This window comes from Megalops cyprinoides, chromosome 11, assembly GCF_013368585.1.
Source record: "Megalops cyprinoides isolate fMegCyp1 chromosome 11, fMegCyp1.pri, whole genome shotgun sequence".
NCBI lineage: Eukaryota > Metazoa > Chordata > Actinopteri > Elopiformes > Megalopidae > Megalops > Megalops cyprinoides.
In genome coordinates, this window is record NC_050593.1 from 4,107,074 (window position 1) to 4,132,884 (window position 25,811).

At 41.7% G+C, this 25,811-nt stretch overlaps 1 protein-coding gene across 1 annotated transcript in view; it reads right to left on the bottom strand.

Moving 5' to 3' along the window:
- LOC118785798 (inactive dipeptidyl peptidase 10-like) overlaps positions 1-25,811 on the bottom strand; it is a 70,120-nt gene that overhangs the window by 38,729 nt on the left and 5,580 nt on the right. The window contains exons 4-5 of the mRNA XM_036540734.1: positions 5,851-5,945; positions 3,461-3,535 (exon numbers count right to left, since the gene is read on the bottom strand). Of these exons, the coding sequence (XP_036396627.1) occupies positions 3,461-3,535; positions 5,851-5,945 (170 nt within the window). The remainder of the gene's footprint in view (positions 1-3,460; positions 3,536-5,850; positions 5,946-25,811) is intronic.

Consider the following 25,811-nt stretch of genomic DNA (forward strand, 5'->3'; position numbering starts at 1 on the left):
CACGTTCAATGTTTTCTTTCTTTTTCTTTTTCTTCTCTCTCCTCTCTCTTCTCTCTCTATCTCTGTATATGCTGTATTGCTATATATATATATATATATATATATATATATATATATATATATATATATATATATATATACAAACACATATGAACACACAAGAAAACACGAAAACACATACAATCATGGTTTGCCTTTCCTCAGCCACAAGTCACTTTAATGGCTGGTTATTCAATAGCATGTATGTTCCTATTGTTTACTATTAGGATTACTCAGAAAGGTGTTAACACTAGACCGGAGTATTAATTTTGTTGGCACCAAGACCCAAAAGTGTCCCCCAAAATCATTTTTAACATAAAATACGAAATGTGGACACAAAGGATGGGATGAAACAATCATCCTCTACCACCCCCATATTACCTTAAAAAAATGAGATCAGAAATCACAGATCAGCAAGGCACATGAGGCTCTGCCCGTTGCCCAGGGCTGTCTGCTCCTGATTGGCTTTGGAGGTTAATGGAGCGAGCACATGTGAAATTGCCACCGTAATCATTTGCATGGTAACAGTCGCTGCAAATGATGCAGATACAAAAGAGATGGGAAGAGACATGTAATGACAAGTATTCCAAATTAATGGCTTGCATTTTTTTCACTTTACCTCGTACAATGCTTTGGAGCAAGCAAACAAGCCGTGACTTTCAGATTAAAAAAAACAAACTACACTCTTAGTAAAACTTGTTTTTCAGTCCTCCTGACCTCTGTTGAAGAGGAGTGGGTTTCCCTTTGCTTTGTAGGAAAACACACACACACATATATATTCTTATTAAATACTTACATTAGTAAGAATTTCATAAAGTTAGACATGAGACAAAGATAGCCTAAAGTCCCTCTGGGTACATACACACAGCCAAGCCAGTCATAGGCCTTTGATTCCTTATGCAAAAACTCTTCAGATTCACTGAATGTATTAGCCTTCTTGGTATGACTGTTTTGTTCCTGCTTCTCTCAAAGTGAATGCTTATTGCTATGTAGGTCAAGACTGTGAAAGCAAGGAGGCCAGGAACAACTGTGGAGGCTGTGAGAACTGAGAAATGCCAGTTTTTGCAAGCATGTAAAGACAAAATTACATGCATTAATGCCACTTGTCAACATTGTGGAATGGTGACATTTACTGAGGGTGACCCGTGCTGATAGAGACCTTTATTGAGACCTCAGTGTTGCACTCATTGAGGGTGCAGCAGCGTGGCTCCCCAAAACCTGACCCTGAACAGGACCATGCATGTCAGGCCACTGACCGCATGGTAAACCCTGCTGGTTTTATCACTGCAACAGCATTGTGCTTGTAAACCCTTTGGCCCAGATTCAATGTGGGATTTCTATCGATAAAAAATAGCAGCAAACCTGACCCCTCTTGTTGCTAGCTTACATCAGAGAACCGGCACCTTAGATGGACCATCATGAAAAGGAATCAGGTGCCACTGGGAGATCTGTATTTCAGCTGACCTGTCCGTTAATCATGCATGCCAGTCACAGACAGGTTTGGGGTAATAATTGGTTTAAAGGAGATTTCTCTCTCCTCTAGCTGTGGTTCTTCAACCACCACTGGATTGTCACTCTCTCCCCAGGCCTGTGGAATTAATGAATCGGTTCCATTTGTTCAAGCACGGTCAGAGCAATGTGTTGTTATCTGTGCGGTCAGCTGAGCGCTGCCTTCCAAAGTGGCCGAACAATGGCTGCGCTGGCTGAAATGAGGTGCAGGTTGACACTGATAGGAAAATTAATTATGTACCCTCTTTCAAAATAGAAAAAAAAACAACAAAAACATAAGGTTTAGTCTAGATCATTTCAATAACCCCCCCCCCCCCCACCCCCCGACCCCAGAGTAAACGTTTGGAACCCAGTGCAGTGTGATGTATTCAAACCATGTACCACATCAAACTGTGTACTTGCGCTTTTCTTGAAGCTGTGTGGTTCCGATTTCACACCAGATGATCATATTTGCGGTGCGCTCAAGCTCAGAGGTATCACATCGTGGGTGCTTCTTTTCTCACCCTGAAAACAACCAGGTTCCTTTTTACTCTCCAAAGAGCTGTTGCCGTGGAAACAGAACAAGGCTGGCTGTAAATTGTGAGACGTTGTGGTCTTTTCCATTTGCTTTCTGTAGTTTCCCCATTATAAGGCCTCCACACACACAAAGACACACACACATACCCACACACACACACACACACACACACACACACATGTGTATATAGCCACTGGAAAAGTTCATCTTGAGTTGAACATCTGATTTTCTGCCTTTATGCAGCCCTGTTTTTTAATCACCAATTGTACATTAGGCCACTCATACACTAGGCTTGTCTCACTGTCGACAGCCTGTACTTGGGTATGATCACTGATGCGAGATCAATGCAGTCCTCAGATACACTCATGCACAGCCTCACAGCAGGCAATGCAACAGGCAGTGCACCATGGCAAAGTCAGCAATCAACTGCAACTGGAGGATAGGCGCTGCTCCAATCACGTCATGCCTTGTGGCTTGTAGGCACCTGACAAAGTATAGTGAAAGCAGGGAGACGAGGAAACCCTGGTTGAACCACCAATCCCAACCCCAGACAGAGGAAAACCAGTTTGGGCTCACAGCCATATTCAGCAGATGACACAGCAGGATTGACCTGCATGAATGCTCAGTCTGCACCAAAAACCAGCACCTTGCTGACCGAGCCACTTAGGAGCTGAAGTAGAGCATCCTTTAACTCAGTGTGGTCATAAAATGCTGAGTATACTAAGGACAAGAGGAGGACCCACTGACTAGGCAAAGACGAAAGTGTTGAGTTTGTTCAACTGAAAGACCAAAAGTATCCCACAAAAACAAAGAAGTTTGCACCGAAAAGAGTAATGTTTTACTTAGTTGTCAGGTTCAGAGTTCTTATTGACATTGACAAGAGATAAAAAAACAACAATCTTTTCTGAGTTGACTTCAGTAGTTGATATTTCCATAAATCAACAATGAGTTAATGTTCTTGTTTGACTGCGTGAAGCTCTTACTGTGCAAGGACCTGGTACAGGCTCTTCTATAGGTGATCAACCATTGCTTTCCTTTGTCTTTTCAAAGACAGCCAGACAGCCAGCTTGAAGGCAGATATTTTCACTGTCCTTTTGTGTTGTTGCGGCTAACATTAGTGGTGGTGAGGGAAAGTGTGGTCCCCTGGGGAGATTAAGTCGAGACGTACTATTCCCAAATCAATAAAATCAAAGGCAAGGGGATCCAACCCACCCCTGGCTTCAGATCACTCTCTGCACAAACATGTATTTGGGATTAGAGATTAACACCATGCAGACACTGTTGAAGACGATAAAGGCTGCAGGAAAGCGGTTGAGTCTAATGTTTTTGCTAATGGCATGTGAGTAGGTGTTAACCAGGCATACGATCATGAAAAGCTCACTAAAAATCACTGACCTGTGTCAAGTTGTAACCCAGGAGCACAAAGTTGAAGTCTGGGGAGACGGCGAACGTGGAGGCCTGAAACGTTGACTGTAAATGAGATGCAAAAAGAGGAAAGGGAGGCATGTTCTTGTTCAGAGTAAGGCCAATCATGTGACAATCATGGATTTAAATCTTGTATAATACCAGCATCAATCTGCTACATACATTTCTGAACCTTTTCAGAAAAAGCAGCATTCTCTTTCTTATTGTGCCCTTTTACATCAAAGTTTCTCTTGCATATAGACACATCAGTGATAAATTATTTCAGGGTGCCCAAAAGTTTATTCAAGCTATGTTTTTAGAGTGAAATTTACCTCAAGCAATAATTGACTGGGAGTAAACAGAAGTGTGTTTTCAAGATCTCTAAACTTCAGTCATTTCAGCAGATGAGCGTATCAAATTGCAAGAACATCACGATCACTGTGGCAAGTGCTCAGTTCTAAATATTGTAGATTGCATTTTACAGTTACCCTTTTAACTAACTGCTTCAGTAGTTTGGAATTCTCAGAAAGAGAGGGAACTTACAACTGTGTAGTAAAACCGTGACACTGACCCTGCTCAGGATTATTCAGTTATACAATGCAATTAATGCACAAAAAACAACATATGCTGTCAGAAATTGTGAGTTTTATAACAACATGATGCATTTTGAGACCACTTGCACACTGATTTATTCACACTAGTTTCACATGTGAATGAACCTTATCCCAGCCTCACCCTTTCAGTTCAGGAGATTGTTTTCACAAAATAAGTAAAAGGAGTCCAATACACTGTTGCTGTTTAGTTATAGTATAAAGTGTCAGGAACATGAGAGAAGGATCCAGACACAGACCAGACTAGTGAAAAGTCGTGAGGAAAAATCAGAATCCCAGTATAGGCAGAGTTCATCAACAGGGGGTCATATAGGCAGACAGGAACAATGGGCACAGGCAGGAATCAAAGTCAAAAGACAAGCAGAATGGTCAGCAACAATGAGGCAAGGAATAATCCAAATTAGCATGCAAAAGGGAAATCCAAAAGGCACACAGATACAAATTGAGCACATGATGTCTGTAAACAAAAACACATGCAGGACACACAACAAAAACAAAAACAAAGACATCCACAAAGACAGACAGGGGAAAACACATAGAACAGGAGGACCTCAGGCGGAGATCCTGACAATAACGTACATGTAGTATTTCATGATTTCCAGTATAATTAATGAAATTCCTTTTGATTTAATTTAGTGGGGTGCTTTTATTTAATTAGATTTTTGTATTTATTTATTTAATTTATCTCATTTGAGGTCAAACGAGTGAATGTTGTATAATTTACAGTGCAAAAACTGAGCTCTGAATTAAACACATTTTTAATTGCTCTGAGGTCTCACTGAGGCTAAAATGCTTGCTGTACAGTAGATTTAACTGTCCTGTAAGTGGTGTTAGTATAATTCAACCACCGTGCTGGCAGCTCCTGAAACATCTCCCTGCTTCTGTTAGTTTCATTCCAGCCAAATCTGCCTTCATTCAGATGCTGTCATAATCACATTAGCTGGGCTGCCTCCGATAGTTTATTGCAGTGATTTCTATAAAGTAATTAGTATATTAGGAATGGATAACAGCACCCCCCGCCAACCCCTGAATTCAAAGGGCTCTTATAAATTCAGTCCTTTCAGCAATTGAGGGCAGTAGGTACAGTATAACAAACTAACAGGAGCCTCAGTGACCCAGGTAAAGAGATCCACTAATCCAGGTACAGAGGTCTACGCCATGACTATTATCCTGAGGTGAGAGGTTTTGGGGTCTCTTCCTGGAGAACCATGAAGGCCAGAGATAAAGTAAAGCAAGTAACCTTTATCATGACTGTCAGTGTCTGATGCCAAAAATGTACAATAGAATTACATGACTGAGGACAGCCAAAATCAGCATTTTATATGTGAATTATTATATTACAAAGATAATCTCATTTTTCATGATAAAAGCTGAATTCAATCATTAAATGATCTAATAATCAGAGTGTGCACTTTGTCAAATGTAAGTTGACATAAACAGTTTTAATAACTGGATGAGCATCATGCATTCCACTTTTGAATATATTGAATGCATTCAAAATATTCATGAGATACACAACGTTAACTTTATCTATACACATATTTTGGCGTTTCATATTTTGACGTATATAATATTGACATTAAATTCTATGACAAGATAAAATGGATTATTCATTGGCTGGTTATTTGTAATGCAAGTTCCAGGAGCCAAGCAGCCATTGATTGAGAGATTTGCCTAACATCAGGCCTATCTGGTCTTCTGAACCTGCACTGGCCACACACGCATCATATTCAATTTAACCCCCTTCTTACTGCCAAAGATGTTACTCACAAAAGTGGTGTTCTTCAACAGGACCTCTGTCTGATTGTTCCGAACATTTGCTCTCAGTACATCTCCATCTTTTGTCCTGAAGACAATTTCTTCATCTGTCAGTAAAAAGAGGAGAAACCGTTTTGGTGTTAGACTTCTTTTGAACTACCAGCTCTCACCTGCAGGTCATCATTCACTTGGACACATATATATAAAGCCATTTTGGCAAAGGTGCTTAATTGCTGGTGTCCTTCCATTACAGTAGTTGCCTTCTTCACTCTAGTAAATGGTTATTACTCAAAAGACTAAGCCCCATAACTATGCTGGGTAAAACTTCTCAACTTCTTAAAAGTTCTCAACAGTCATCGGAAAATGTTTACTTTTGTTATTTTAGTTTATTACTTTCTGTTGGCAGACCTGTAAGGGCAAGCCTAAGAAGAGTTTTGCTTTGTGTATTTCTCACCTTTTGTCTATCACACTATCACAACTTAAATGCTGACATCTCGTGTGATCCCACCTGCACAAGACTGTGACAGTGGGTTTCTTTCCATGCGTCACTAAAACAAGCCTCTTTACAGGATACAATTTTATGTCAAACATCACTACTCACAGGACCACATTGCTGAGAACCGCTATCCTTCTGCTATGCTGTCGAACCAGAGGTTGATCTGGCCACTTTACGCCAGCATTGCCAGGGTTCCTTAAAGTTAAGAAACTTTCCTCAGATTTTTTTGCTTTGACAGCAGTGCGAATTTATACCCTTCAAAAGATGTAGGACCAGGATGCCCTTGGGCGAACGGATGTCAACAGCAAAAATATACGATGGACGTTATGTAATTATTCTGGTCTAATCCAGAAAGAAAAGCCTGGGCCTTAGACATCTACATTATACCCTTACCTTCAAAACAGCCTGAATCATTTCACACTGAGTTCTCTCATAAATGCCAATGACTTCAGAACTGTTGGGTATGAAATATCAAGGCCTATAAATTCCAGGTTTCAGAATACATTAAAGTGGAATGAAAATATGAATAAACACAAAAAAGGAAGGATGGTAACCCAAAACCTTGATATATACATTTCCCACCAGATCAATGAACCACTCAGGCTTTCTGATGCACAACCAAAGCACAAAGTGCACAAAGTTACAAGCTTATCTCCTCTTAATTTACTTTTGCTCTTATAGGTACTTGTCTTTTTAAGGGGGAACTGTTCTGATGGTGCACTGGCTTTCTATCAGTGCTGCACACAAACAAGGCCATAAACGAACACAGGTTCAAACGAGGCAGGGCTCCCCAGAACGGTATAACTTAAGAAGAAATTGGATCAGTAAATCAGTGGCTGGGGCTTCCGGTTAGAAGGAGATGCATCTCCAGGGCTTTGTTTTATTTATACTTGACATGTCTTCCTGAAAAAAACAACAAACACAACATGCTGCAATGTCCTCTGGCCTAGAGGAGGGTGGCACTTCAAAACAGGGGGCTTGAAACGGGGAGAACGCACGGCAGCTCGGAGCGAGGGATGCAGTTGTCACGGCGGTGATTAATATTTACTCTGTCGGTGAGGGAGCGGACCGGCTGTCGGCTTCCTGCCATGAAACGGCGGGACGGCCTCTGGGCCTGTAAAAGGTCCCACTTTACATTGACATGCAGCAGGTGACCGAGCCAGCCAGGCCTGTGTCTGAGCTGTCACCGCTCTCAGTGCTGATAAAAAGTTACCTGAAGATGGGCTAATTAAGCAAGGACACTTGGTCTTTTGCAGAAATTCGCACCCAGTGATGTGTTTGCTCCTGTATTTTCTCTCTGTCCCTCTCTCGCTCTTTCTCTTCCTCTCTTTATTCTCCATGTCGCCCCTTTCTCTATCTCTCTGTCTCTGCCTATGATCTCCATCATTCGTACTCCCCATAGCTCAGAAATGCTGTGTGTGTAAAATGCACTGGGAAAAAGGGCTGGAGTTCAAATGCCAATGTAGGTCAACACAACAAAAAAGTTTAAGCACATGGGTATAAACAGGAAATATGTTCCAGACAGCACACCTGCAACACTGGAGTGAGTAAAGCCAGGCAAAGATCACACTTTGTGGGCAGTTTAATTTGTAAATACATGGTTGTCATCTACAACACCGCTACCTATGTAAAAAAATGAGTTGTGAGAACAGATATGGTGATTGAAAATATTAATTGCCAAATGAATGTTTTGAGTTTAAATTTTTACGTAAGTTTTTAATTAACAAAATAAGGTAAACAGTGGGAGATGTCAAATGAAGTAGTGTGCTGGTACATTTAGCTCATTCTACCCTGCAGGTGCCAAATTGATCATTTCATGATGTTTGCCATGTGACATCGCTGAAATGAGTCTTTGCGCATTTCAGCCTTGCTAGCAGTGCCCGGTCTGTTAGCTATATGGCACTGCTGTGCAACAGCAAGGATCAGCTCCCCAGACTCAGCAAATAAACACCACACATCATCCCTCAGGAGCAATCAATCTAATGAAAACAGAGTGGTAGATCACCCTTAATGAGCTCCTTGGTATATCAGCAGGGTCTCCTCGGTTGTTTGTTTTTCAGCCAATCAGAGGGCTGCACATCTCTGCAAGATTTCCTTGAATTTGGTGAATTTGGCCAGGCATTTGCTAGCACAAGTATAACACATCTGACACTGAGTTTATATGCAATGTCCTGGCCAAATCATTCCCCTTCAAATGGTCTTTGCTCCATTAGGTAATTAGGCATTACAATCTGTGGCAATCCAAACATACCATATAAAATCTATGAAGAATATAATTTCTATCTGAACAAATCACATTCCCATTCTCAGAAAAATATGCAAGGATAAAACAAAATAATCATTAATGGGTCATGTAGGAGCTGTTAAAAGGAATATTCACCTCAGGATTAATCATGTACATGCCATGACCCCTGTCTGTTCCACTTGCAGGTGGTTCTCTGCTCATGCACACATATACAGTAACATCCAGATTTTACAGAAAACTAGGCACTCTCCAAACGAGCCAGCGTGAGAACAGGCAGAGGGCACCAATCTTCCACCCCTACTTCTTTGAAAACTGCCTATGTAAAATACATAATTGGCTGGATTAATGAAACTCAACATTCAATGTGGCGTGACCCTCCTGAACAGCAGGAGTGCTGTCTATTCCACCATGACCTTCCCTTTATTGACAATGAAATTAAGGATCACTATTTCTTAAGGAGCAGCATACTTTGGAGGAAGATCAAGCCACAATTTTTTTTGCTGTGACCTGACTCTTATTTGATCCAATACTATGTATCAAATCAAGACCAAAGCATTTCTGTTTAAAAACAAAAACTGGTGTCAAAAAGGCAAACCTCATTTATGCCACAGATTTGAAAAGAAGAGTTTGTAATTTAGAGTTTCCCTATTCCAATATTACAAATTTAGAGAACACAATGGGCCATATGTATCAATCTTTGTGTACAACTTGCTGTAGAAACATGCGTATGCAGAATCCCACGATTTGTGTACGTGAGTTTTGTTGTCAGAGTTATCAAACACCAGGTACGCCTGATTGTCTTCATAAATCTGAATGTAAATCAAATCATTGTGAGATTATGTGCACATGAACACACTTAACGTCCACTCCCACAATTGTTCTTATATGGACCGAGACACGCCTTTAATTAGTTCAGTTAACATATAAAGATCCCAAGTAAATCTGAGTGAAATGCAGATTGATGTTGAGGATCAATGGTAGGACGTAAGAAAAAAAATTATTCGGACACGGAGATAGAGGTGATGGTTAATGAGGTGGAGAGGAGGAAAATATGTCCTTTTTGGAGGCCAGACTAGCTGCATTTCAAATTGATGGAAACATGCAGAGTGGCTCAAAGTGGTGACTGCTATGAATGCAGTTTCACCAGAGGTGCATACAGTGGAGGAGATGAAGAAGAAGTGGTCAGATTTTAAAAGAGAGGTCACAAAACAAATAAGTGCACACAGGATCAGTGTGTCCGCACCCGGCGCCATGAGGGGGCAAGAGGGGGTGTGACACAGAAGTGAAGTTTCGGTCAACAAGAGAGAGGGAGAGAGAGAAAGAGAGCGAAAGAGCTGCATGGCATGAGCAGAAAGACAGACAAAACGATCTGATCATCTTTTTTTAACTTAATGACCCCAACGCTGTTGACTATTATTTTGTTGATTTTAGCAATCATCTCTCAGTGGTTAGAAGCGTTCATAAATTCTATTATTTTGCATCTTATAGACCTACATTCCGAGTGCTCCGCTTCCCTAAATTGTGCGAGGACACTCAGGTTTAATACTAGCTTCACCACGGCTGTGAAATAAATGTATTATTTGATTTTGAAACAGTATTTTGTGTTGTTGTTATTTAGCGTTTCAGATGCTATTGCATGGTTAAATCAATGAATTTCATTAAGCCTACCACCAGACCAATTTTAGGTGGTGACCTGGCAATCTGGCCCAAATTTCATATGATGGTCATGACGCACAAACACATGGAAAAGGTAAGGTAGGGAATTGTTTGCATCTTGTCAAAACGCCACTATATTGCCACCCACAGGAAGAAAAAAATGCAGAAATAGGCATAGCAGGATGATAACCTACTGCTTTACTATATAAAAAGATTTGCCCCTTGCCATTTTTAATTGCCCCCCTCAGTCACTTCATCCTGGCGCTGGGACTGGCGTGATAACACTCATCAATGATTGACACAAGGCCCATTAACTTGCATCACCGTTAGTTCCTCTTGGTGTCGCCAAAAAAATTTTATGCGTACGCCACCTTGAGACCATGCGTAGAGGTACGCATGTTTTCCCGGGATGTATCTTTTCATAAATATCGTTTTATGTGTAGAAAAGTGCTCAGCACGATTTTAGTGCATACACACCGTTGATACATATGGCCTATTCAATCATAAATTATAAAATACTGTAATTTGTAAGAGTACATGTAAGCATCAAAAATATACAATTTTGAACACATTATGAACCCTTATGTTTGAAGTCACAACTACACATAGAAAGAACTCCAATCTTCTAAGATTTACAGACTACTCTCTGAAATGGACATTGGTTTACCCTTTCAAAAGAAAAGAAGAAAGAAAAAGAAAGAATTTAACCAACAGTAACTAACACTGGGAAGTTGCCAGCTCATTTCTGTATGTCCTTCAACTCCAAAATCCAGCTAATGAACTACAAAGGGATCCACAGAATACATTTCACAAAACTGAAGCTATTCAAGAAGGGTTATACAGATTTAAGTAATTGCACTCTCTGCCCTCATGTTAAAGACAGTTACTTTCATGCAATATGGCTATGCCCTCCAGTTCAACTCTTTTGGAAAGGCCTAATATGATTAAAAAGACCATTCATACCCTTGGCTAAAGTACCCCATTCTCCTTAATAAAATAGCCACCCATTTGGGGAGATCTGCCTACAGTGAATCTATCACCACACTCATTTTCCTTTTCCTCAGAAAAAGCAATCTTACAGAATTGAAAAAATAACATTACTAAAATACACTCAGATTCATATGAATGCAATTATATGCTTTAGCTTGATGACAGGGCACACACTTGAAGACAAACTCACTACCTCAACTGTATTTACAGACTTATTTGGTTTTAGGGTATCAGTGTGGTGTAGCTGAAAAGACCAGAGCCAAAGGTTTCTAGTTCCATTCCCAGGTGGGCCACTGGTGTTGGAACCTTGGGGAAGGTACTTAACTAGAGCTGTCTCAGTGAATATCCAAGTATATCCAAGTACTGTATATACATGAATAACATAGCGTGTTATCTGTATGTGTTGCACTGGATAAGAGTGTCTGCTAAGAAAAAATGTACTGTGCTGAAATGAGACAAAATGGATGTATACACTGTGGCCTGGGTCCCATCTGATAGATACCTGGAACAACCGTCTAAAATTAACACTCAAATCATTTATCGCTGCTCGTTCTCCCATCATCCATCTTGTGGATGTCTCACCATCTGCTCTTGTTTATGGTATCTGCACTTAAGCATGACAATATCGGACCATATTAATTTGATTTATCTCTTTTTTTACTGTACCACAGCTGCCTCTTTGTGTAATTCAGTAAATGAATAATAATGAATTCAGTTTATTGTGTGTTTTCTCATATTCCCATGTTACACAACTTGTAGTTTGTATTTTTTCCCCCCTCAGTTATTTAACCCTTTTTAGTGTGTTTGTTTAGGTGTGGTTACCATTGACATAGTCTGCCCCCAGGCGAATCCCCTGGTGAATTAATAATAATAATGTCTATTGTCTGTATTGTTGTATATCACTGCACAGTACAGCTCTGTTCTGTCATTGGTGTATTTAGTTTCAACTAAACAAAAAACCTATGCCCTTGGGGCTATCAGTGAGAATCAGCAAGAAGATGATGAGTGACTTCTATAAACTAAAGTGGTACCTCACTCATGTATGCCTGCATGTGATGCACAATAATTAGAAACAATAAGTCAGCATGGTCTGTTCCATGAAGAAGGAGGACCCAACAAGCTGTTTCTCATGAGCTAGCCACATTTTCCCCTAATTTCAAGATTATTTTCCTCTTATTCCTCTTATTCTTCCTCTTATTTCAAAATCTTTCAAGGTGGAAAAAGTTTGTTAGAATAATAATAACAATAATAACTAAGAACAAAATTGCTTTATCTGACATTGTCTTGAAACAATCATTTGACAGTAAGGAAAATGTTACTGCAGTGACAGTCATCTATGAGCAGAGGTCCTGACCATGCTCTCTAACACAGCTCTGTAATCTCTGTGAATTTAATATGAACTGTGCCTAACACATGAATACAGCATGTCCCACAAAGCAAATCCCATGTCCATTTGTACCACTTAGTATGCACATACTGAAAAAATGTGATCTGACCAAAGTTTGAAAGGGGGTAGGGTGGGTTGTTGATGGATGTCTCTGCTGAGTTCACACCCCTCCTCCCTCCTGCAGGGGGGGGGGGGGGGTCAACTGAATTCTCACAGTAGGTTAATTACACGAACAAAGGCACTTCCACCGCAGCCTCCCTTTAAGGGCTTGCCGAGAAGAAACAAACAAACAGGACATTCCAACATCAAAACAGAATGGTGCAATTGCTCTGTCCTTAGCTTAGCTGCAGTTTAGAGTTTAACGGTTTTAAACGCGCATGTTGCAGAAGAAGTTACGTGGCTTCTTAAGCCCTTCTTAAGTACATCTTCTTCGAAAAAATTTTAGGCTGTTTTCTTCTAATCACAAAGACAGACAAAACACACTTAATCTTAATAGTGCATTCTTTATTCATCATCAGGATTTTTGCGCCGTGCAACACCGTCAATTTTCAACCAACAGTCATGGGCCGCTTAACGTCCATTCGGACAACATCCGTTCGCATATACATCTGTATTCCCATAAGGTTATAATAAAGTTTAAAAATCCCGATCGCAGAACGGGACGTAGTGCACATAACTGGACGTAGTGAAGGCAACGCTTCCCACACACAACAAGTGTATCTCATGTCTCATGGAAATAAAGCGATTGAGCTGCCAGGCGTATAATGGTACAGTACACCGTATACCATATAGGCCTACTGTATATAGTATGGTGTTCGCACAACGTCCAACGAACGGAACGTAAATAGGACACAGAAAACGTAAACAGATCGTTTTAAGCATTAAGCGACACACACACATATATATATATAACCTGTGCGTGCTGTTACACAGCAATCACGTTTAGCTTAACACGCAGCTACGCTTTAAACTCGTGATACATCCGGTTTCAGGAGTACAGTTCTAAAGCGCAGCTAAGCAACCTGACAGAGCAATTGTCCCAATGAGATCAGAAGGAGGTTGTGGAGGGAAAAAATTATAAAAAAAGTTCCATGACCAACGGTGAAAAACAAGCCCGCAACCTTCGTTTGAAACAGGGTGTTATGCAGAGCTGGGGAGAAAAGGCAGCAAGGGATGTCACCATCACCCTGCGTGCTTCACAGCTGTGAACACAGGGGAAAAAGAGTCAGTTGGTATGTTATTCTTCCACAGAGCAGGACAAAGGAGATGTTTGGACAATATCTGTGCTCTTTTAAAGATTTTATTAATTAATTACCATTTCTTGGAACATACATCAAATCAATAATATGCAAGGAAATGTTTATAAGAACAATAAGCAAAATTTATAATAGTTACTACATATTTGATTGAAAAGCTTGAGTAGCCTTAATTGGGATTTGAACAGACGATTGTCTAGTTACAAGCGTACTTGCATACTCACAATGGTGGACAGCAGCTTCATGCAGTTATTGTTCTGTGTCTGGTTTGCCCCTGTTTCAGCCTGAGCACAACAAAGCTTGCAATTCAAAGGGAAGAATGCAAGATTGTGCTGAGTTATATTGGAGCTAATGATTCTACTAAAACCTTTGATTAAATCAGCGGGCACGTGAACTGCAGTCTCGTGTACACACTGCCATTGCACTTCAAGGAGGTCTCACAAACCGTTATCATTAAAAATAATGATATTCTGTTTCATTATCTAGTTTACCCATGAACACTTACGGCACTCAAGTGATGAACTGCATGAATAATTTGTGTTGCATCTCTGTGTCTCTGTGTATGTCTTTGTGTGTGCATTTATGTATGAATGAAGTACTGTATGTAGTATGAAGTACCTATGCCCTGAAAAACATATTGTAATTACAGAAGGTGACATTTGTCACCTTTCCCCTAGCTCAACCCCGGCAGAGCCTTCGCAGCAAGGCGAGTGGGTTACGGTTCGGGAAAATAGACGCAAGCGCAAGCCCCCGGTGCACCACCAACCCTCGGTTCACGTTTCCAACAGGTTCTCCCCCCTCAGTAACACACCTGCTGAGAAGCCTGTTAAAAGAGCCCTGATTATTGGCGATTCAATTCTTAGAAACGTGAACGTAGAGACACCAACGACCATAGTCAATTGCATTCCTGGAGCCAGAGCTTCCGACATTGAAGCCAATTTGAAAGTGCTGGCTAAAGCTAAAGGTAAAAGTAAAGCGAAATACTCAAAAATTGTTATTCACGTCGGCGCTAACGATGTTCGCATGAGGCAATCGGAAGTAACAAAGTTAACTATTAAGTCGGTGTGCAGGATTGCCAAACAAATGTCGGATTCAGTAATTTTCTCTGGCCCCATCCCCATGCGGCGCGGTGACGAGATCTATAGCAGATTAACGTCACTTAATCGTTGGTTGTCTGAATGGTGCCCCTCTAACAACGTGGGTTTTATAGATAATTGGCACAAGTTTTGGGGGAGGCCTGGTCTTTTAAAACGAGATGGCATCCACCCCTCAAGGGAGGGTGCAGCTATCATCTCTAGTAACATAGATCATAGTCTGAATTCCACTAAACCTTGACTAATCAGGGCCATGGCCAGGCAGCAGACTTCCTGTCCTACACAGTTGTCTGCTTTTTCCCTGGAACCACCACTTAAAAATCCCATAGAGACAGTGTCTGTTCCACGACCCTCCGTCCCAAACTTCTTAAAAACATCCAGTAGGGGCATTTGTGCTGATAATTTAATAAAAATTAAGTCTGCCAAACCTGAAAGTACTACCTGTAGACAAATGGTCCTTAAGATTGGGTTAATAAATATCAGATCGCTACAACCTAAAGCTTTATTAACAAACGAATTGATTACTGATCACCATTTTGATATCTTATGCCTGACTGAAACATGGCTTAAACCTAATGACTTTGTTGCTCTCAACGAATCAACTCCTCCCAGTTATTGTAATCACCAGGTCCCTCGACCTACTGGTAGAGGTGGCGGCGTTGCTGCTATACACAGCTCCAAACTCTGTGCCACCCTTAAACCTGGCTATAACTTCCATTCATTTGAACTATTAGTACTTAGCTTTGCACATCCTGACAAGACTGCATTTCAGCTATTTACCCTTGTTATAATTTACAGGCCACCTGGCCCTTACAGTGTTTTCTTATCGGAATTTGCCAATTTTCTCTCTGACCTGGTTGTCAATATAGAAAAAGCTGTAATAGTAGGCGACTTTAATGTCCATATGGATAATGAACATGACCCGTTCAGAACAGCATTTTTGTCCATCATCGAATCCATTGGACTCTATCAAGCTGTGGACAAACCCACACATTACCGCAACCATACTCTTGATTTGGTCCTCACATATGGAGCAGACATTAACCAGGTGGAAATCATGCCACACAATCCTGTGTTATCCGACCACTATCTCATCTCTTTCAATTTACCACTAACGTGCTTCACATACTCGGAGCCTAGATTTTCTTCCAGGCGCACGTTTTGCTCTCTTACAGCAAATGCCTTTATCGACGAGCTCCCTACATCATACTACCTGCACAACGAAATCTCCTCTAGTTTATGTTCAAACCCCAGCTCAACTGAAATTAATCTACTCGCGGACAGAATCGACTCTACTTTGCGTAAAACTCTAGACGCCGTTGCTCCCCTCAAAAGGAAGAAAATCACAGACAAGAAGCTAGCACCTTGGTATAACGACCATACTCGTGCTCTCAAACAAGCCACACGAAAACTCGAAAGAAAATGGCGCTCCACCAAACTACAGGTTTTTCTCCTGGCGTGGAAGGAAAGTCTCCTAAATTACAAGCATGCCCTCACAGCTACCAGATCCAAATATTTCTCTACTCTTATTGAGAGAAACAAGGACAATCCTAGGTACCTGTTTAGCACTATTGCCAGATTAACCAAGAGTCCTGCATCAGTTAACCCTACCATACCAGCAATTTATAGTAGCAGTGACTTCATGAACTTCTTTGACAGTAAAATCTTAAAGATAAGAGACACAATACAAAAATTCTCATCAACTTCTGGTTCCTGCCTGGCCAGTCCCGTTCCAGATTATGTAGACATGTCTATTAGGCCCGCCCCGCGCTTCGACTCTTTTATACCCATTGAATTTGGCGACTTTTCTTCTCTTCTCAATTCATCTAATAACTCTACCAGCCAACTTGACCCCATACCAACTGGCTTCCTAAAACAGCTATTGCCTGCAATTGGCACACCACTATTAAATCTTATCAATGCCTCTCTTATGTCTGGACACGTACCTCAGCCCTTTAAAGTAGCAGTTATCAAGCCTATTCTGAAAAAGCCTAATCTTGATCCCAATGACCTGTCAAACTATAGGCCCATCTCGAACCTTCCATTCCTCTCCAAAATTCTGGAAAAAGCGGTATCAAAGCAACTCTGTGCCTTTTTACACTCTAACAACATTTTGGAAGTTTTCCAGTCCGGATTTAGACCTCACCACAGTACGGAAACCGCTCTCCTGAAAGTGCTCAACGACCTTCTACTCTCCTGTGACAATGGCTGTATCTCTCTTCTTGTGCTACTAGACCTAAGTGCAGCCTTTGATACCATCGATCATTGTATCCTCCTTGACCGCCTCGAAAACCTGGTTGGCATAAGTGGACATGCCCTATCTTGGTTTAGATCTTATCTATCAGAACGATATCAGTTTGTCTCCATCAACAACGAATCCTCCGCTCGTTCCAGAGTAAAATATGGTATACCTCAAGGATCTGTGCTTGGACCTCTGCTCTTCTCGTTATACATGCTGCCTCTTGGCGATATCATCCGTAAACATGACATTAATTTCCACTGTTACGCGGACGACACTCAGTTATACATATCAGTCAAACCCGATGTCCCTCTGAATATTTCAAACATGGAGGCCTGCCTAACAGATGTAAAGAATTGGATGGCCCGAAACTTTCTCCTCCTCAACCCGGACAAAACCGAAATATTGGTCATAGGCCAAAATTCAATCAGGAGCAAACTCACTCATTTTACATTGGACCTTGATGGTGTCTCCCTTGCCCCGAGTGCAGCCATCAAAGACCTTGGTGTTGTTATTGATCCCGAGCTCTCCTTTGAAACTCACATAACTAACACCTCTAGGACTGCCTTCTTCCATCTGAGAAATATTGCTAAAATCAGGAAAATCGTATCAATTAACGACGCTGAAAAACTAATCCATGCCTTTGTAACATCCAGATTAGACTACTGTAATGCCCTCTTGTCAGGATGTGCAAACGTCTCATTAAAACCCCTTCAGCTGGTGCAAAATGCAGCTGCTCGAATCTTAACTAAAACTAAACGCTTTGAGCACATCACCCCAGTTCTGGCCTCTCTCCATTGGCTACCTATTAAATACCGGATCATTTTTAAAATACTCTTACTCACATTTAAGGCTTTAAATGGGCTTGCCCCCCCCTATCTTAAGGACCTTCTTCATCCATATCTTCCGCAGAGAGCCCTTCGCTCCCAAAATGCCGGGCTTCTCACCATTCCAAGAGTGGGCAAAACTACTGTAGGCGGTAGAGCCTTTTCCTATCAAGCCCCTCTCCTGTGGAACAGTTTACCCTCTGAGATTCGGGGAACAGACTCTCTCTCCACCTTTAAGTCTAGGCTCAAAACATATCTATATAGTAAATCCTTCAGCTGAGGGACATGGCCTGGTGCTGGCGTGGATCATAGAGTCTCTGGTGGACTAAGTGGTCATTGCTTTCATGGACCCTGTGCCGTGATCTGGTGTTGACCGTCTTAGGGTCGCCCTCATGACTATGCCGGTCCCTTGCCTCCCGTCCCCTAGGTTATGCTGCCATAATGTTAGCCTGCCGGGGTCTTTCCTTATTGCACACCTTTTTCTCTGCCCCTCCTCTCCTGCCTCTCTGTTCTACATCCCTGCCATTCTTATCATCCACTAACCACTGTTTTCTGTTTGCTTCCTATTCCCTGCTCCGGGCTCCTGTCCGGAGCTGTAGCCCAAGCGTCTCATCTCGTTTTCCAGTCCTGCTACCTCGCTGCCCTCAAATCAATAATATGCAAGGAAATGTTTATAAGAACAATAAGCAAAATTTATAATAGTTACTACATATTTGATTGAAAAGCTTGAGTAGCCTTAATTGGGATTTGAACAGACGATTGTCTAGTTACAAGCGTACTTGCATACTCACAATGGTGGACAGCAGCTTCATGCAGTTATTGTTCTGTGTCTGGTTTGCCCCTGTTTCAGCCTGAGCACAACAAAGCTTGCAATTCAAAGGGAAGAATGCAAGATTGTGCTGAGTTATATTGGAGCTAATGATTCTACTAAAACCTTTGATTAAATCAGCGGGCACGTGAACTGCAGTCTCGTGTACACACTGCCATTGCACTTCAAGGAGGTCTCACAAACCGTTATCATTAAAAATAATGATATTCTGTTTCATTATCTAGTTTACCCATGAACACTTACGGCACTCAAGTGATGAACTGCATGAATAATTTGTGTTGCATCTCTGTGTCTCTGTGTATGTCTTTGTGTGTGCATTTATGTATGAATGAAGTACTGTATGTAGTATGAAGTACCTATGCCCTGAAAAACATATTGTAATTACAGAAGGTGACATTTGTCACCTTTCCCCTAGCTCAACCCCGGCAGAGCCTTCGCAGCAAGGCGAGTGGGTTACGGTTCGGGAAAATAGACGCAAGCGCAAGCCCCCGGTGCACCACCAACCCTCGGTTCACGTTTCCAACAGGTTCTCCCCCCTCAGTAACACACCTGCTGAGAAGCCTGTTAAAAGAGCCCTGATTATTGGCGATTCAATTCTTAGAAACGTGAACGTAGAGACACCAACGACCATAGTCAATTGCATTCCTGGAGCCAGAGCTTCCGACATTGAAGCCAATTTGAAAGTGCTGGCTAAAGCTAAAGGTAAAAGTAAAGCGAAATACTCAAAAATTGTTATTCACGTCGGCGCTAACGATGTTCGCATGAGGCAATCGGAAGTAACAAAGTTAACTATTAAGTCGGTGTGCAGGATTGCCAAACAAATGTCGGATTCAGTAATTTTCTCTGGCCCCATCCCCATGCGGCGCGGTGACGAGATCTATAGCAGATTAACGTCACTTAATCGTTGGTTGTCTGAATGGTGCCCCTCTAACAACGTGGGTTTTATAGATAATTGGCACAAGTTTTGGGGGAGGCCTGGTCTTTTAAAACGAGATGGCATCCACCCCTCAAGGGAGGGTGCAGCTATCATCTCTAGTAACATAGATCATAGTCTGAATTCCACTAAACCTTGACTAATCAGGGCCATGGCCAGGCAGCAGACTTCCTGTCCTACACAGTTGTCTGCTTTTTCCCTGGAACCACCACTTAAAAATCCCATAGAGACAGTGTCTGTTCCACGACCCTCCGTCCCAAACTTCTTAAAAACATCCAGTAGGGGCATTTGTGCTGATAATTTAATAAAAATTAAGTCTGCCAAACCTGAAAGTACTACCTGTAGACAAATGGTCCTTAAGATTGGGTTAATAAATATCAGATCGCTACAACCTAAAGCTTTATTAACAAACGAATTGATTACTGATCACCATTTTGATATCTTATGCCTGACTGAAACATGGCTTAAACCTAATGACTTTGTTGCTCTCAACGAATCAACTCCTCCCAGTTATTGTAATCACCAGGTCCCTCGACCTACTGGTAGAGGTGGCGGCGTTGCTGCTATACACAGCTCCAAACTCTGTGCCACCCTTAAACCTGGCTATAACTTCCATTCATTTGAACTATTAGTACTTAGCTTTGCACATCCTGACAAGACTGCATTTCAGCTATTTACCCTTGTTATAATTTACAGGCCACCTGGCCCTTACAGTGTTTTCTTATCGGAATTTGCCAATTTTCTCTCTGACCTGGTTGTCAATATAGAAAAAGCTGTAATAGTAGGCGACTTTAATGTCCATATGGATAATGAACATGACCCGTTCAGAACAGCATTTTTGTCCATCATCGAATCCATTGGACTCTATCAAGCTGTGGACAAACCCACACATTACCGCAACCATACTCTTGATTTGGTCCTCACATATGGAGCAGACATTAACCAGGTGGAAATCATGCCACACAATCCTGTGTTATCCGACCACTATCTCATCTCTTTCAATTTACCACTAACGTGCTTCACATACTCGGAGCCTAGATTTTCTTCCAGGCGCACGTTTTGCTCTCTTACAGCAAATGCCTTTATCGACGAGCTCCCTACATCATACTACCTGCACAACGAAATCTCCTCTAGTTTATGTTCAAACCCCAGCTCAACTGAAATTAATCTACTCGCGGACAGAATCGACTCTACTTTGCGTAAAACTCTAGACGCCGTTGCTCCCCTCAAAAGGAAGAAAATCACAGACAAGAAGCTAGCACCTTGGTATAACGACCATACTCGTGCTCTCAAACAAGCCACACGAAAACTCGAAAGAAAATGGCGCTCCACCAAACTACAGGTTTTTCTCCTGGCGTGGAAGGAAAGTCTCCTAAATTACAAGCATGCCCTCACAGCTACCAGATCCAAATATTTCTCTACTCTTATTGAGAGAAACAAGGACAATCCTAGGTACCTGTTTAGCACTATTGCCAGATTAACCAAGAGTCCTGCATCAGTTAACCCTACCATACCAGCAATTTATAGTAGCAGTGACTTCATGAACTTCTTTGACAGTAAAATCTTAAAGATAAGAGACACAATACAAAAATTCTCATCAACTTCTGGTTCCTGCCTGGCCAGTCCCGTTCCAGATTATGTAGACATGTCTATTAGGCCCGCCCCGCGCTTCGACTCTTTTATACCCATTGAATTTGGCGACTTTTCTTCTCTTCTCAATTCATCTAATAACTCTACCAGCCAACTTGACCCCATACCAACTGGCTTCCTAAAACAGCTATTGCCTGCAATTGGCACACCACTATTAAATCTTATCAATGCCTCTCTTATGTCTGGACACGTACCTCAGCCCTTTAAAGTAGCAGTTATCAAGCCTATTCTGAAAAAGCCTAATCTTGATCCCAATGACCTGTCAAACTATAGGCCCATCTCGAACCTTCCATTCCTCTCCAAAATTCTGGAAAAAGCGGTATCAAAGCAACTCTGTGCCTTTTTACACTCTAACAACATTTTGGAAGTTTTCCAGTCCGGATTTAGACCTCACCACAGTACGGAAACCGCTCTCCTGAAAGTGCTCAACGACCTTCTACTCTCCTGTGACAATGGCTGTGTCTCTCTTCTTGTGCTACTAGACCTAAGTGCAGCCTTTGATACCATCGATCATTGTATCCTCCTTGACCGCCTCGAAAACCTGGTTGGCATAAGTGGACATGCCCTATCTTGGTTTAGATCTTATCTATCAGAACGATATCAGTTTGTCTCCATCAACAACGAATCCTCCGCTCGTTCCAGAGTAAAATATGGTATACCTCAAGGATCTGTGCTTGGACCTCTGCTCTTCTCGTTATACATGCTGCCTCTTGGCGATATCATCCGTAAACATGACATTAATTTCCACTGTTACGCGGACGACACTCAGTTATACATATCAGTCAAACCCGATGTCCCTCTGAATATTTCAAACATGGAGGCCTGCCTAACAGATGTAAAGAATTGGATGGCCCGAAACTTTCTCCTCCTCAACCCGGACAAAACCGAAATATTGGTCATAGGCCAAAATTCAATCAGGAGCAAACTCACTCATTTTACATTGGACCTTGATGGTGTCTCCCTTGCCCCGAGTGCAGCCATCAAAGACCTTGGTGTTGTTATTGATCCCGAGCTCTCCTTTGAAACTCACATAACTAACACCTCTAGGACTGCCTTCTTCCATCTGAGAAATATTGCTAAAATCAGGAAAATCGTATCAATTAACGACGCTGAAAAACTAATCCATGCCTTTGTAACATCCAGATTAGACTACTGTAATGCCCTCTTGTCAGGATGTGCAAACGTCTCATTAAAACCCCTTCAGCTGGTGCAAAATGCAGCTGCTCGAATCTTAACTAAAACTAAACGCTTTGAGCACATCACCCCAGTTCTGGCCTCTCTCCATTGGCTACCTATTAAATACCGGATCATTTTTAAAATACTCTTACTCACATTTAAGGCTTTAAATGGGCTTGCCCCCCCCTATCTTAAGGACCTTCTTCATCCATATCTTCCGCAGAGAGCCCTTCGCTCCCAAAATGCCGGGCTTCTCACCATTCCAAGAGTGGGCAAAACTACTGTAGGCGGTAGAGCCTTTTCCTATCAAGCCCCTCTCCTGTGGAACAGTTTACCCTCTGAGATTCGGGGAACAGACTCTCTCTCCACCTTTAAGTCTAGGCTCAAAACATATCTATATAGTAAATCCTTCAGCTGAGGGACATGGCCTGGTGCTGGCGTGGATCATAGAGTCTCTGGTGGACTAAGTGGTCATTGCTTTCATGGACCCTGTGCCGTGATCTGGTGTTGACCGTCTTAGGGTCGCCCTCATGACTATGCCGGTCCCTTGCCTCCCGTCCCCTAGGTTATGCTGCCATAATGTTAGCCTGCCGGGGTCTTTCCTTATTGCACACCTTTTTCTCTGCCCCTCCTCTCCTGCCTCTCTGTTCTACATCCCTGCCATTCTTATCATCCACTAACCACTGTTTTCTGTTTGCTTCCTATTCCCTGCTCCGGGCTCCTGTCCGGAGCTGTAGCCCAAGCGTCTCATCTCGTTTTCCAGTCCTGCTACCTCGCTGCCCTGCCCATCAAAGCCAACTGCATTCCAAGACCCGGACATCCTAGGAGACATTCTTATAATCACTCTACTGTTAACTGCTATTGTTTGTCAATAACAAATGTACATTGCATAATATTGTGTCTAACTCTATCTGCCCAGTGCCGCCCAGAAGCAGATGGGCCCCCCCATGAGCCCGGTTCTGCTCAAGGTTTCTTCCTGATAGGGAGTTTTTCCTTGCCACTGTTGCCTTGTTGGCTTGCTCTCAGGGGGTCTCAGGCCTGGGAACAATGTAAAGCTGCTTTGTGACAACTTGTGTTGTAAAAAGCGCTATACAAATAAAAATGAATTGAATTGAATTGAATTGAATTTGTTCCACTAGTTAAGTTTTAAAATAAACTTCTCATCAGTAATTTTCTCTCATCAGTAAGTGCTGTCTCATGTATGAAACTCATGTGTGACACATTTTGTAGATTTTTATATGAGAAAGTCAAATGTTGGCAAAGCCAAGACAGCCTGTTTGCCGACCAAACAAACTTCATGTTTCATGTCTCAATAGATTGCCTGCAAAGTTTGATTTTCACATACAGATTGGATTGGCTTTTACATCCATGAGCTGTGATTTGTTACAATTCATGGTTGCGCGTGTTCATACAATGACAATTTTGTTTGTGTGTGTACGGGTGTGGATTCTTGGCACACACAGACATGCACATACACTCACACACACACACACACACACACACACACACACACACACGCACATACACACGCACACACATACACACACACACACACACACACACATACTGTATTCATATTTTTGCCCAATCCTTTCCAGATAATGTTAATGAAGGCTGATTGCTCAGATGCCCAGGGCTTGTTCAGCAGTGAGTTTACTGGCCTCCCATTGGCCAGTGTTTAACAATAGCAGGGGGATTTGACCTTCAAGGCCTCCAGACCAGACAGATGTCATTAAATTAATATATACTCCTATTACACACTACCTCCGAGGCCTATGTGTGGTGACTCTTTCCTATGACAGAAGGAAAGTGGAAGGAACCCAGTGAATGAGTCTATTAATAACAAATCAGCCACTTCATTAATTCTCAATACAAGCACCATCCACTGATATTATTAACTGGCTGAAGCAATGGAGTAAACAGGATTGATGGCACTAGAGACCATTGGGTGGAGCATTTTCCATACGTCTTTTAAATGGGAAGAGTCACCCAACGACGGTTGCTAACGATTGATCGGGGGCAGAATTCCTCAGCATTGGAGATGAAAACCCACAGCTCCACAGCAGAAGGGGAGACAGCTTGAATGTCCTCACCTCTGAAGTACTCAAATCCTAAACCACAGGCATCCCATAACACGAGAATGTAAACCACTTCATTAACATGATAATTCTGATCAGAGAGACTGTGGGAGGACCAACATAAAATGGAGGAGGGGAACATATGCAAAAACAAAAATTTTCCAGAATGGAAAACAATAGCAAAATGCAAAAGATGCTCAGAGGATACAAGGGTGCATCGCACCTCTGCGGAGACTGTTGCCAGGCACAGTGGGTTTTTTTTTTGCTCTCTCGGTAAATGGGAACAGATGGACAGTGTTTACAAACCTTGATTAAAGGAGAAAGGCCATTTATCACAAAGATGCAAGCAGATGTTTTTAAATGTGGTCAATGCCTTTAACGGAGTCAATGAGAAAGCACAGGTTTTTTTGACTCCTAAAAGGAAAAAACATAAACTAAAACTTTGTGGTCATCATAAAATTATGGTAATTTTCATCTTTCTACAGCAGAAATATCGGAATATGAAAAAGGTAAAGGCGTTAACATTAGCAGGAAAAACAACACACTTCATCACTGAGTGTTAATTAAATTTACATTGCTCAGTCATTTCAGTTCATGTTCAAACTTTTAATGATTTGGCTCCATAAATTTCTATTTTATTACAAGAAGTGGGTTTAATGTGAACCAACCCACCCAGGATTTTATCTGTTGTGATAGTGAAAAATAAATTAAGGAAAATCAGTTGGTCTTTTATCATGTTCACAGCCAGAAAAGTAAGAAAAGTAGTAATAAAAATATTATTCAGGCTTGCTAAATGTTGAACTTCTGTTCAATTTAGAAATATGCCCATAAGTGAAGTCAGAATAATGGGGAAAACTGAGAATTCACTAATTAATGCTCATTCATTTAAAAGCCCAACTTAATGACTGCATTATACACCATTAAAAAAGCATTGTTGATTTTTTAGCCCAGCGTTAATGAAGGTAGTATAAATGTGTAAATAAGGAGGAAGCCAGAGTTCCCATTGTTTCATTTGTCACCATGCAGCGGTGCTTGAAAGACTACTTAAAAATCCTACTCAAGTAGAAGTACTGTTACTTAAGAGAGAATCAATGTGAGAAGTGTTTCTCCTGGAAA